Source organism: Chironomus tepperi, unplaced genomic scaffold (genome assembly GCF_022539635.2).
Source record: "Chironomus tepperi strain 1889 unplaced genomic scaffold, CSIRO-AGI_Ctep_v1 contig_364, whole genome shotgun sequence".
Lineage (NCBI taxonomy): Eukaryota > Metazoa > Arthropoda > Insecta > Diptera > Chironomidae > Chironomus > Chironomus tepperi.
The window spans coordinates 1,101,022-1,114,402 of NW_027226486.1; the positions used below are offsets into that span (position 1 = coordinate 1,101,022).

The 13,381-nt window shown below is 30.8% G+C and overlaps 1 protein-coding gene across 1 annotated transcript; it reads right to left on the reverse strand.

Moving 5' to 3' along the window:
- Positions 1-5,371: 5,371 nt before the first annotated feature.
- Positions 5,372-6,580, reverse strand: LOC139095226 (uncharacterized). The gene is made up of 3 exons (XM_070646510.1): positions 6,330-6,580; positions 6,116-6,273; positions 5,372-5,519 (listed from the first exon to the last, which is right to left on the reverse strand). The coding sequence occupies exons 1-3, from the start codon at positions 6,525-6,527 to the stop codon at positions 5,414-5,416; spliced, it is 462 nt and encodes a 153-aa protein (XP_070502611.1). The 5' UTR covers positions 6,528-6,580; the 3' UTR covers positions 5,372-5,413.
- Between the last annotated feature and the right edge of the window lie 6,801 nt (positions 6,581-13,381).

The following is a 13,381-nucleotide window of genomic DNA, read 5'->3' on the forward strand; positions in this document are numbered from 1 at the left end:
AACAACGAAACAAGAATGCTGGACATTACGAACTCACTAAAGCTGTCTTGAGATACATCCAGTCTCCAACAACTCTCATTCTAACCTAAAATGCCCACACATATCCACCAAACCTCTCTTAAAACAAGCTAACAATCCAGTATCACGAGATATTACAAAATTACCAAAAAATGAATCAACCGAGAAAAAGAAGAGTTTAACAAATGATTCATATATCATACACATGACAGGTTGGTAGCAGCGACAGCTTATAAATTTTTATTATTATTGTTACTGTTTCACAACAAAAAAAGACTCGACAATATCGACATTTCTTCGAAAAAGCCATATAAAAGGAATAAGAAGGAATCATAAACACTTGAAGAATGTGTCGTGCGATGTATTGTATTGTTCAAATGTTATTAAGTTGAACAAGGAAGAAGAATAAAGGAGAGAGAAGAATTGTCATTTGGTTGATGGAGAATTAAGTTAACAAAGAAATTCTTTTGATGATTTTTGTCAACGAGATCGTTTTTGTGAAGATTGAAATAAATTGGATGTAAATTGGATTTTTTTGGGGATTGAAATTTTATTTAATATTAAAATATTGCTTCCTTTACATTTGACTAATTGTAGGTTGTCTGATTCTAAGGACAATTAATTTCATTTTAGGACATTAGTCATCCTAGTATCAAGAAAATTTAGTTTATATTCAAATTCAAATCAAGATCAAATAAGAACTAGAACATGAGCTAGTTAGCTTGATATAGCTCGATCTAGCTCGATATAGCTCGACCAAGCTCAACTTAGCTCGATCTAGCTCAACATAACTCGACATAGCTCAACCTATCTCGACAAAGCTAGGTACAGCTCGAATAGCTCGACATAGCTCGACCTAGCTTGACATAGCTCGCCATAAATCGGCATAGCTCGACCAAACTCGGCATTAATCGGCTTAGCTCGACCAAACTCGGCATTGCTCGACATAACTCGACATAGCTCGACCTAGCTCTACATCGCTCGACCTGACTTGACCCAGCTCATCATATCTCAACGTAACTCAAAACCAATGTCGTCATGATGCAGTTAGTCGTCTTTAGAACTAGACACTCAATTAGTCTAATACGGATTTCTTCATCCAAATCTAATTAAATTTAAAGAATTTAATATTCACAACTTTAAATTGACTTTATTTTTGTTATGCCAATTTGACAGCAAATCACATAGCTCCCATAACCCACACAATACCAAATTATTCCAAAATTGCCGACTAATGCATTTAACATTCTTAAAATTCCAAGACTTTAGTTCCCAGCAAACTAAAACAATCAATTGAACAAGTTCCGTATAATTTTGTCATAAATACTGTTAAATTACTTACAATACTCCTCCAAAAAAAGCACTAAAATTTAGTCTATAATTATTTAGACATCAACAATTTCATTAATCTTTATGTCCAACAAACCGTCACATTTGTCCATCACAGACGTCCACCACACATAATTAATAAAACATTGCAAATTCTTTTTTGTCCCCTTGAAGTCATTTTAGGAACTGACAACATAAGCATGTGATCTATTTACAAATCTTTTTAGCAGCAATTATACATAAGATCATTTATGGACAATAAGAGCATGTTTCTGTCATTTTTCCCTTTTATGCTTCGGCGCCACCAAACAAAAAAAAAAATATTGTCCAATCTTTATGGCTATGTAAGTAAATTACATTATTGACATAAGCAACATGATACAAATTCATTAATTCCATCCATTGATTTGTACAACAACAACAACAACAACAAATTCCATAAACGGAAATGTTAAATTAAAAATAAATTAGACTTTTGCTACTTGCTGCGAAATTCTTCTTTTTCGTGCCTACTTATTAAGTCTGAAAAATATTAATTTGAGGTTTTTGACTTTCTAATGTGTCGTAATTATTGCAATTAAATAATCAAAAATGTTCTGTAATTAAGAGATTTTTTTAACAAGAAAATTTCATATTTTTTTAAAAATTGATTTTGACTTGAAATGACGTGAAAGTCGCGAATATGGAGAAATTGGTTGTTAGTCATATTTATACCTGAATTAAGTGATTGTTAATGTAAAAGAAGATTTTAAAATGAATTTTATGGAAATTTGTAAGTTGAAAATTCAAGAAAATTCAAAAGATTAAGATAGAGTTGACAGGACTTTGCTGTGGAGGTGCTTACAGGACTTTGCTGTAGAGTCTAAATTTTAGTGGTGTGGCTGAAGTCCGTCTGCATGATGTCACAAATCTAAATGAAACCTTTGCTATAATTTAGTCAAAATATCGTCAAATTTCATCAATCAATTCTCGAATTTCGTCAAAGCTTCCTTGTCGAGATCAAGCATGCCCAAAAGTACCAACGCAACTTCGGTGGAGGCATCTAGACTCCCAAATGACTGTCAACTCTGAATCAAAGCTCTAACAAACTTTAAGACTTTAGAACATTCCATCTTATCCCTTAATGACCAGTAAACTCCAAAAACTAAACCCATAAACAATTCAACATTACTAATCTCCCAACTAAACTACTCAAAAACTAAAATCAACTCAAATCTCCTCAAATAACCTCAAAATAGAACGCCAATGTAGAATTCATCATCATTATTGTTTCCTAGTATTAATGTCCATTATATTTAACATTTGCCATTAAATTGTTGATTTTTAAAATTATTAAGTTATAATTAGCGAAACATCTGTCATGTGAGATGTAAAAAATTAGAGAATTAGCAAATATTTAAGGTAAATAAAGAAGAAGAAAAATTGGTCAGTTTTTTAAGAGTTTACGGAAATGAAATGAATTTTTTGTCAAATGCGAGTAATTAAGGAATTTGTGGCTTATGATGGATTTTGAGAATTGAGAATTAGGAGCTTTATATGACGGAGGAACTAAGCTTTAGCGACAATTCACTTGTTTCGGTGCACCAGGACTAGGAGTCTTAACGACTAGTCTCAGTCTCGGTTCTCGGTTCTCGGTCCTCGAATTTCAGTTTACGGTCTCGGTTTCAGTCTAGGTTCCGATTATGGTTCTGATCTCGGTTCCGATTATGGTTCTGATCTCGATTCCGATTCTGGTTCCGATCTCGGTTCGGTTCCCGGTTCCGATTTCGGTCCCGGTCTCGAAAATTCGTCGCAGCCCTAATTCTCTCTTAGATTCGTCATTTTTAACAAATTCCCGACACCATTTTCAAATAAACAATCATTTTTAACCAATCTAGCCAATTTATATGCATTGACACCTACCATGCTAATTTATTATTATTGACAACTTTATCCAAAATTGCAATTGAAATCTGTTGACATTGATACCACTCACTACACATTCTCTTATCCAATAAAAATCAAATAGCAGCTTTCAAACGTCACTTATTTGTTATTTATACCAGCTATATTTCACAATTATTATTAATTCATCAATAAACTTATCTAATTTTAAAAATCTCATTTTTTTAATTACAATGAAATTGTCTCAAACATTTCTATTTCATTTGTATATCATACGATAAATTTCCAATTAAATTGACATTAACATTTTTCTTAATTGACATCAAAATAAGAAAATAAAGTATAAACAATTTCTTTTTCCTGTTACATATTGTAAAGTATATGTAATGTTAATTTATATTGATACATGTATCACTTCGTATGTTTCACTGCATGCATTCTAATCGATCAAGATTTTTAACATTTGATATTTTTTTTATTTAAAACTTCATGAATGACATTATGAGACAGCTGTGATGAAAGTAAATCAGTTAAGGTTTAGAGTATATGCAGGTGAAATTTATTATATTTTAAATAATTTATTACTTTTAATTTTTCAAAAATTTTGAAATTTCAAACTTTTTCAAATTTTTAATTTTTTCAAATTTTAAATTTTTCAAATTTTTAAAACTGTTAAATTAAAGTCTTTTCAAATTTTAAGGATTTTTGAATTTAAAATTTTCTCAAATTTTAAATTTATTAAAATTTTCAAATTTCAATTATTTTAAATTTTAAAGTTTTTTTAAATTTTTAAATGTTCACATTTCAAATATTAAGCTTTTTCAAATTTTATATTTTCTTTAAATTTTAAATTTTTAAATTTTCAAATAATAATTTTTCAAATTTTAAATTTTTTAAAAAAGTTACAACAATTTCAAAAATTTTAGAAGTCCTTAGAAATTTCAAAAACTTAACTTCAAGATTTTCAAACCTCCAAAGATTGCTAAACCAAAAAAATCTTATCTCGAATATGCCATTTCCTATCCAAAACAATACATTCCCTATTCTATTGAAAAGAATCACAAACAAATAATCAATTTGACAATCAAAAGTCTCACATACTTCAATCAATTTCAACATTATGAATATCTTAAATCCAGTCCAAATATTTTGACAATTGGAATAAGATAGAAAAGAAAAAAATGTATGTCTTCAAGGCCTCAATTGACTTTCTAGCTTACCATTTCAATTGTCATCAATTTCCTCTGTCTGCTTTATTTTCAATTCTTCTCAATGCTCACAAAAAGTTGCTTTTTTGGACGGTATTGTGAGGAACGAGTAGGGGAATTTTTGGGGCTTAGTGGAATAAGCGTTATAAAATGCTAAGCTATATCCGATCGAAGACCGAAGACCAAAGATCGTGGACCGAAGAAGATCGAGGAAGTCCGAAGAAGACCGAAGATGTACGAAGAAGACCGAAGAAGTTCGAAGAAGACCGAAGAGGATCGAAGAAGTCCGAAGAAGTCCGAAGAAGACCGAAGAAGAACGAAGAAGACCGAAGAAGTACGAAGAGGACCGAAGAGGACCGAAGAAGTCCGAAGAAGACCGAAGAATACCGAAGAAGTACGAAGACTCAGAAGATCGAGTACCTCGACCAGGTTGCTGCTATCTGGTTCCTTGACAATGAATATATCTTCCTGTTTATCGCAGAATGTATTAGATAAATTCATTTCCATCCCAAAACAGTTGTTTTTTCTAATACTTTATTCAGCTGAAACAGAAAAACGTGGAGCAGAAAACTATTTCCATACCTGAACAAAAAACCAGACACACTTTACCTCTTTTTATTTCAATGGCAAAACAAAGAATGTTTTTTTGAAAAGAAAAAATTTTCTGTTTTTTTAGTTCACAGCTTCCTTTTGTCGTTCTATTCATCCATGGGATTACACAATTATTATTGTGCTGAATACAGCTCATCTCACTAAGTTGTGATTCATTAAATTGAAGATTAATCAATGTTGATTGTGTATTGTAAACATGATTCATTCTTAATATTCTTGATGACATGAAATAAAAGCGATTTACATCGCTTGATGTCTTGTTATGAGATATAATGGATGTATAGTGTGGGAAAGATGTTGTGGATGTGGATTTACTTATTTAGATTTTTATTGAAAACATTTAAAATTTGTCATAACTTTATTTAAACACAAGAAGATTTTCCTAGAGGATAGTTGCTGATAGTGCCATTGTAGACCCATGGGGAACAAAGTGCTGTTGGTATCAGGACATCTCCAAAGCATGTAACACTAAAATATTTGATAAATTAAAATGATTTCATTAAAAAATGGAACCAGAAAGGCATAGGACGTGGAAAAGTCGGAAATTAGTGTTCCTAGACATGATTCTTGCTTTATGTTGGATCTGACAATATTTAATCCAATGCAAGAGTCATGTTGGCAAGTAGTGTGCCTTTTGGATCGCAATCTATGTTCGGTTACGGTTGTGGCTTACCAACAAGCTATTCCACGACACACAGTTAGAACAACACTGCGTTAGAGCCACGTTGGTAAGTAGTGTACCTTTTGGATCATATTCTGTTTGCGGCTACTTGTCGTAACTTACCTCTAAGATATGCCGTGGCCCTAAAAGCTTAGTACAAAGCGCAAAAGCCACGTTGGCATCCAAAAACAATTTTTCCGACTTTTCCACGTAGTCAGCCTTAACATGTAACCAAAAATGCGTTACAACTCCCAATAACCGCACAACCCTTTCATACAAGCCACGTGAAGCTTACATATGTATATATTTACACAAGTGTACCCAAGTTCCTTACATTATAACCTTCAGGAACAACTGTACAATCCCTTTCTGTACATTCTTACAAGCTATAAATAGTACTTACTTATTTCGTCGTCCCATGATCATAGTTTGTTGACACGTAGCATTGATTGGACGATTTGCTGTATATCCGTAGTTGCATTCAGCTTGATAGAGTGGATTATATGTGTAGTTGTATGTAAATGAATTATAGTACATATAAGGACACATGCCATGAGATCCCTAAAATTAATTAAATTTATTAGAAATATGAAAATTGCTCAAAATCACAATTTTACCATTGGAGGTAGTCCTTGACCATCTTGCCAAATTCCACAATGACCCATTTTGAAGTTAATATGTCCATCATAAATTCCAGTTCCATATCCAAAACTGTTCGTGTTTATTACTTGAACAAGCTGGGCAGCTTTTTGTGCTGGAGCGAAACCAAAATCCCATGTATAATAAGCAGGTCCAGCTGGATCACAAAGGTCCATTCTTGGAATTTGTGGAACTCCATTGTTAAATGTTGCAATCACATTTCCAGCTCCAATTGTGTTAAAGTCGAATTTAGTAATAATTTAGAAACACTTTGAGATCAATAAGGAGATAAATATATGTCTCTAATTTAATTGTAATGTTTAATTAATTTATTTAAATTTCTGTTCCATGCTTTTCTGTCTCCATATATTTTCGGTCCTTTTAATCCTAACAATTTGATTAATTTTCTTAATTCATAATCTGAAATATAATCTTAACTTACTCGTTCTTATTTATCAATAATTTTTTACTAAACTGACTTATTTAATTAATTTCACGTTTAAATCTTCTTTTCATCACTTTTTCCTTTCAACTCTCTGTCTAATTTCTTCTTATAGCATACAATTTAGATTTTTATAGCAACTTTTGAATAAATTTCTACCGTTAATATTTGAATTCAAAAAATACGTTACTTTTCCTTGAATTTCAATTGAATTATTAGAATATAGCAAAAAACAATGTAAATTGTTTTACAATCCACCACAGGAAAAGGAATGGATGGTTTGAAAATGGTTCCATTGAGAAATTGTTTAAGTATAAGTATATTGCCATTATTTAGTATTGTCATGAAATAACAATTTGATTAGTTATTACTATTACTCTACGTCTAAGTCAATCTAATCTTCTGTGATGCTATTAATGATACTCAATTAACTATAATTTTGAGTCTAAATATGTTACTTATGCTGATATTGTTGGCAAATATGATACAGTTATCAAAAAAATTGACATCAGTTTCTCAAATAATTGCATAAACTAAATGAACTGTAACAATTATGACAATAATAAAATATTATAAACTATCTGATTTCTGCTGTTGTCATATCTTCATAGCATTCAGCATATCTTAAATAAATCCCGGTCAATTATATACATCTTGATGCTTTTCCTTCAGTTGTCACAAGATTCCAATTTTTGTTGCTGATCTAATTTCTTGCTTCCATCTAAAGATTCTGTAATCCGCATCTATAAAGCAATATATATCATGTACTGACATTAATATTACGTGTCTCATCTAGAAATATACATTAATTAAAGGGATTAATTTTTCTGTAAAATATTATTATATTTTTTCTATGTTTTTGTCTGAATTTATCAGAACTTTGTAGCTGAAATTTTATGTTAAATTGATTAATGTTATTGAACATTATTGAGTTGATTCCAATAGTTCAGTGAATCATATCTAGTTTTGAAGCTTAGTTAAATTTTATCTTCTTGATAAAAAAAATAATTTTTCTCAAAATTATGCATTTTTACATTTCTGTACATAATTCTTTGTATCTAATATCTCTGTTGCTTTCTATCAAGCATTATGCATTACTTTTCACTCATCTTATTCACTTTAATTCACTACTTCACTATAATTAATTAAATTTAAATTTTTGAAAATAATTTTCTTTGATCACAATTGTTGTCAATAAAGTTTAGAGCATTATTGCAAAACTTTTTTGTACTTAATTCAAATTTTGAACTTGAACGGTTTTTTGATATATTTTGAATTTTAACCGTCAATTCATCATGTTATGAAGGACTTCGCTTCGTGAATTTGGTCTCGTGACCGTTATTTTTAAACTTCACATGTTCATATTGGCTCATGCCGTAATTTTCATTAAGTAATTAATCAGATCTATTGTGAATCATTTCACAATGAGTGACTTAATTACATAAATCGATATTAATGTTTCTCGTGAAACATTATGGATTAATAATTTAAATTGTTGAGTATAGTTACTCATCATTCTGCCTAGTAAATCATAATCGTCGTCCTAATCATCATTTCCATTATCTGTCCAGTTTCGTCTTTAATTATTGACCGTCGTTCGCCGATGTTTTTACTTTCATCTTCGTGCCTGGAATGAATGAAATAATTTTGGAAAATTCATGATTAGTATTTTTCATTACATTAATCGACTCTTTCTTTTTTTGTCTTTTCGAGTCATGTTTATGCATATTTTTATGCTTTGATTTTTTTGTCTTAGTATGACAAATCATTTTTAATTTAGATTTTCTACTAGATCTTTTACTTTTCACTTTTCGTGTGTTGTGCTTGACTTCTTTAGACAACTTAAATTTACTCAATTTTGGATTTAATGACTTATAATTGCTCTTAACGACAATTTCGTCTTTTTGAACTTCTTGTGTGATAAACTTATCATTCATTTTCTTCTTAACATCTAAGTTAAGTAAATTAAATGGAAGTTCATTAATTATTAATTTGTTAGAATCGAATTCATTTTGTCTGTCGCTATACAAAATGTCATGAGTGATAATATTATTCTCAATATTAGTAGATTCATTCTTTGGATCTTTAACGAATTCATTTGACGTCTGTGTCGATGCATCTACATAAGTCTTTACAATTTTATCCATTATGGATGTTTGACTTCCTGTGTCTATATAATTTTTAATGACATTACTTTCACCATTTGATTCACTGCTGTAATTAGCAATCATATAAGTCGATCTTTGTGATTTTTGATAATTCAACAGATGCTCTCGTAATGATTCCGGTACATTTGTGAAGAACTCATTATTAATTAAATTACTGACAACATCAGTCACATTGCTATCAATATTTTGGTTGTTACTAATCGTGTTTGTATTACGGTTTAGTGATGAATTTTCTCTTTCATCTTCGTTAGAAGTACTCTCCAGCACTGTTAAATTGACATCTTCAGGTTTGACTTCATAATTTTGATAAGTTGTGGCTTTTCTTCTGAAACAAAAAAGAGAGTGATGATTATGATTACAATTAGGAGTTCTGCACTTTAGATATTCCCTTGATGGACATGATTTATGTTGTGGATTTCCACAAAACGTGCATATGCTAGCTTTTTTAGCTAGCTCTGAAACTTTTCTGCCATCAAGTTTCCACAATTCTTTACATTTATTTGCAATGTGGTCGTTCTTCTTATGATACCAACATGCAAAATTGGATTCATTTTCATCGCTATTATATTTTTCAACATTCAAAGGATTATTAATATTTTGGTTAGTGTGATAGTAAGTTCTGTGAATTTTTTGAGGTTTTTCATCAATTTTTTCTGCTGATTTCTTATCAGAATTTATAAGCTTATCATTTCGAATACTTGCTTCTAGTCTGGGTAATTCTTTTTCCAGAATTTCAATGAGATGTTTGATGGATGGAATGATGCGACTTTCTTCTAAATATCCCTGTTTAGATTCCCATTTATTACGAACAAATAAAGGTAACACATCAGATAGATTAGCTAGGAATCTTTTGTTAGTAGAAAATGAAAGGTCGCCATATGCTTCAGATAGAGTGGAGAAATTTCTTACTCGGTCAATAAATTGAACTAATTTTTGCTTTTCCTCAGGTTTAATTCTTTTGTGACTTTCTAAGTCTGTTGCTTCAGTATTCAAAAAATTGAAACTGTGTTTTAAACGCTTATTTACATCCTCAATACATCTTTCACAAGTCTTTGGGTTGAAAAGACCTTTTCCACCAATTCTTTTCACTTCCTCATCTTTGATCGCAGCTTGTACTCTTATGACATTTTCATCTGGATCAAATAATATCTTAGTTCGAGTGAAAGCGGCATAGAAGACAGCCCATGACAAATCGGAATCAACAACAGTGGGTAGCTTGTGATATTGTAATTTAACAATATAGGATTCTAGCTCATTATTTATGCGGAAATTAGAAGAATTAGATTTATGGACATTATTATTACTATTTGCTGTATATCTCATCTCATTTCTTCCCGAGTACTTTGCTGTTGAGATAATTTCTTCTTCTTCCTCTGGATTATGCATAAGATTCTTGCGAATTGTGTTTGAAGACTTCGAAAGAATATTTCTGGAATTATTGATTTTGGGGGTTTCATTTATATTCATGCTTAAATTATTGAAAACATTCATGCATTCACTACATATAAAGGACTCAGTTTCACATTCAACGGATGACTCCTCTTCATCTTTCAAACAAATTGGATGACAAATCTTTTTACATCCTTTACACACAAACGCATGCCTTTTAGCGTCTTTTTTACATACATCACACATTCTAACATGAGCGGATGGGGAACTAACAAACAATGGATTATTCGATTGCGGATTAACAATTTTTGATGAACATTCAGCATTATTACTGAATTTTGATGGTTGTGGACGAATGGTTTTATTATTCAGCGATCTTCGCGAATTAATTACAAAGGAAGTTGATCTAACAACTTGTGACTGATCTAATTCATGGAAATCATCATCTTCACTAGTAATTATGATATTTGACATTTCGTTTGTAATTCTGTGAAGATTTTCTTCACGCTGGATCTCATCATCTTCACTTATATCATCATTTGAATTACTTACAGGCGTTCTAATCACATTCATTTGTACGAAAATTATGTATTAATTCCTCACTTATTCACAATCACAGAATATATTTATCTCAATGTTTTTTTTTTTTGTTCAAAAAAATGTTCACAACTGGATCTTTATCTTTCACAATTTTTGGTGAATCTTTTTAATTCACGATCCTTCTCAGCATATAACAATTTTATTAGCTCTATTGACAATTCTTTATTGCAATAAGAGCAATTTATTTTTAATTTAATTGTTTTAAATAATTTTTTCACTAAAATTAATTAAATTTGGTAAAAATCAAAACACAAACTTCCAGGTTAATTTTTTTCTTCAAACTTCCAGGTTAATTTTTTCACTTGTCTCAGAATCGAGATTAAAATGTTAAAGTCGAATTTAGTAATAATTTAGAAACACTTTGAGATCAATAAGGAGATAAATATATGTCTCTAATTTAATTGTAATGTTTAATTAATTTATTTAAATTTCTGTTCCATGCTTTTCTGTCTCCATATATTTTCGGTCCTTTTAATCCTAACAATTTGATTAATTTTCTTAATTCATAATCTGAAATATAATCTTAACTTACTCGTTCTTATTTATCAATAATTTTTTACTAAACTGACTTATTTAATTAATTTCACGTTTAAATCTTCTTTTCATCACTTTTTCCTTTCAACTCTCTGTCTAATTTCTTCTTATAGCATACAATTTAGATTTTTATAGCAACTTTTGAATAAATTTCTACCGTTAATATTTGAATTCAAAAAATACGTTACTTTTCCTTGAATTTCAATTGAATTATTAGAATATAGCAAAAAACAATGTAAATTGTTTTACAAATTGCAAGTCTAGCACCAAAGCTAAATCCAAACAAATGCATTCGACTGTAATTTCCAAAAAGATTCATGACAGTCACTAAAGAATCACGTAAAATGAAGTATCGATAGACAAGATCGTAATATCCCATAGCTGAAAAGTAGGAATAGTCCATAACGATGACACATCCACCAGCGAATTTTTGAGTGGCATTCAGGACAAGCGGAATCCATTTTGTATTGGCAAGACTTTCTGACCATCCATGAATAATGAACGACAGTGAAACATTGTCAGGACATGCTTGAAGAATGTTGGTCATTGTTGTGGATGAGAAATTGAAAGCAGTTCCACTGGAAATATTGAATTGTTAAGGAATTGCTAATAAATTGAACATTAAATGCTGTGGACTTACTTCTCTGGATAAACCTGGAAGAATATCCGTCCAGGAATATTAAAAATGGCATACGGATCTTGACTTGATGCTTGACACGACACCAAATTTGCCAACGTGGCCACAAGTATGACTTTGAACAATGACTTGAGCATCTTAATTCAGCAACAATCGAAACGAAACTAATGACAAAATTTTGATAAAAGTTGAGTTATAAATGAATTCTATGTACCCAAAAATTTGTTTGATTAAGAATATATAGAGGGTATGGTTTTGAGTTCAATACATTGAACATGCGATAAATACTAGCCGAGACAACAACTTTACCAAAAAAAAGGCTTTTGTATTAAGTAGAATGGTATATAAATGTATCCTAGTTATACCTTATCATAGAAAGTTTCATATATGGAACCGAGCTTTAGTCGGGAGAGTTTCGGATGTAAAACACAAGAAATTCGATGAAAGCTACGAATTAGCTACAACTATACGGAGATAGAATACAGTAACTTAGGGGGAGCAATTCTGTCATGTCAAAATTCATATTGCCATTATTAGTTATCAGAGTTGGCAGGAATTTGCAGTCTGGACTCCGAAAGTCCAAAAAGTCCGGACTTTGTGGAGTCCGGACTCCAATGGAGGCGCCTCCACATTGGAGTTCTGCTAACTCTGTTAAACATCTTAATTAGGTTCAGTATTGCTGTCAATTTTTGACCTAAGAATCATGTTTTTTGAGGTTATGGACCCAAAAGTGATGCACAGTGCCAAAATTTATCATCCACAATAATCCTCATTATTGATACTCATACTATGGCATTTTTTGAATATTTTGAAAATTAGTGCTATGTACTTTATCTGAAAAACGTCATTTCTGACCAAAAACAACTGCTTATAAGCATATAAGGTTATTTGTGAGATGCATACGTGAATATTTTGTAGATGAATATTCAAAAAACATTATCAAGCTTCCTAAAAATTGAAAATCCTTTATTAAAACTTTTTGTTCTTTATTGATACTAATTTGTTCCTTATTGTTTCTATTTGTTCCTATTACTTTAAAACTATTTTTGTTCTTTGATTGCTTTTTTGTTCTCTTAAGTACACGTGGTTTTTCCTGGAGGATAGTTGTAGACAGTGTTGTTGCTGTACACCCATGGTGGGCAAATCGCTGTTGGTATCAGGACATCTCCATAGCATAATGCACTAAAATATGTGATAGATTAGAGAGATTCAATTAAAAAAGTAGAACTAGAAAAGCACATGGCGTGAAAGAGATGGAAA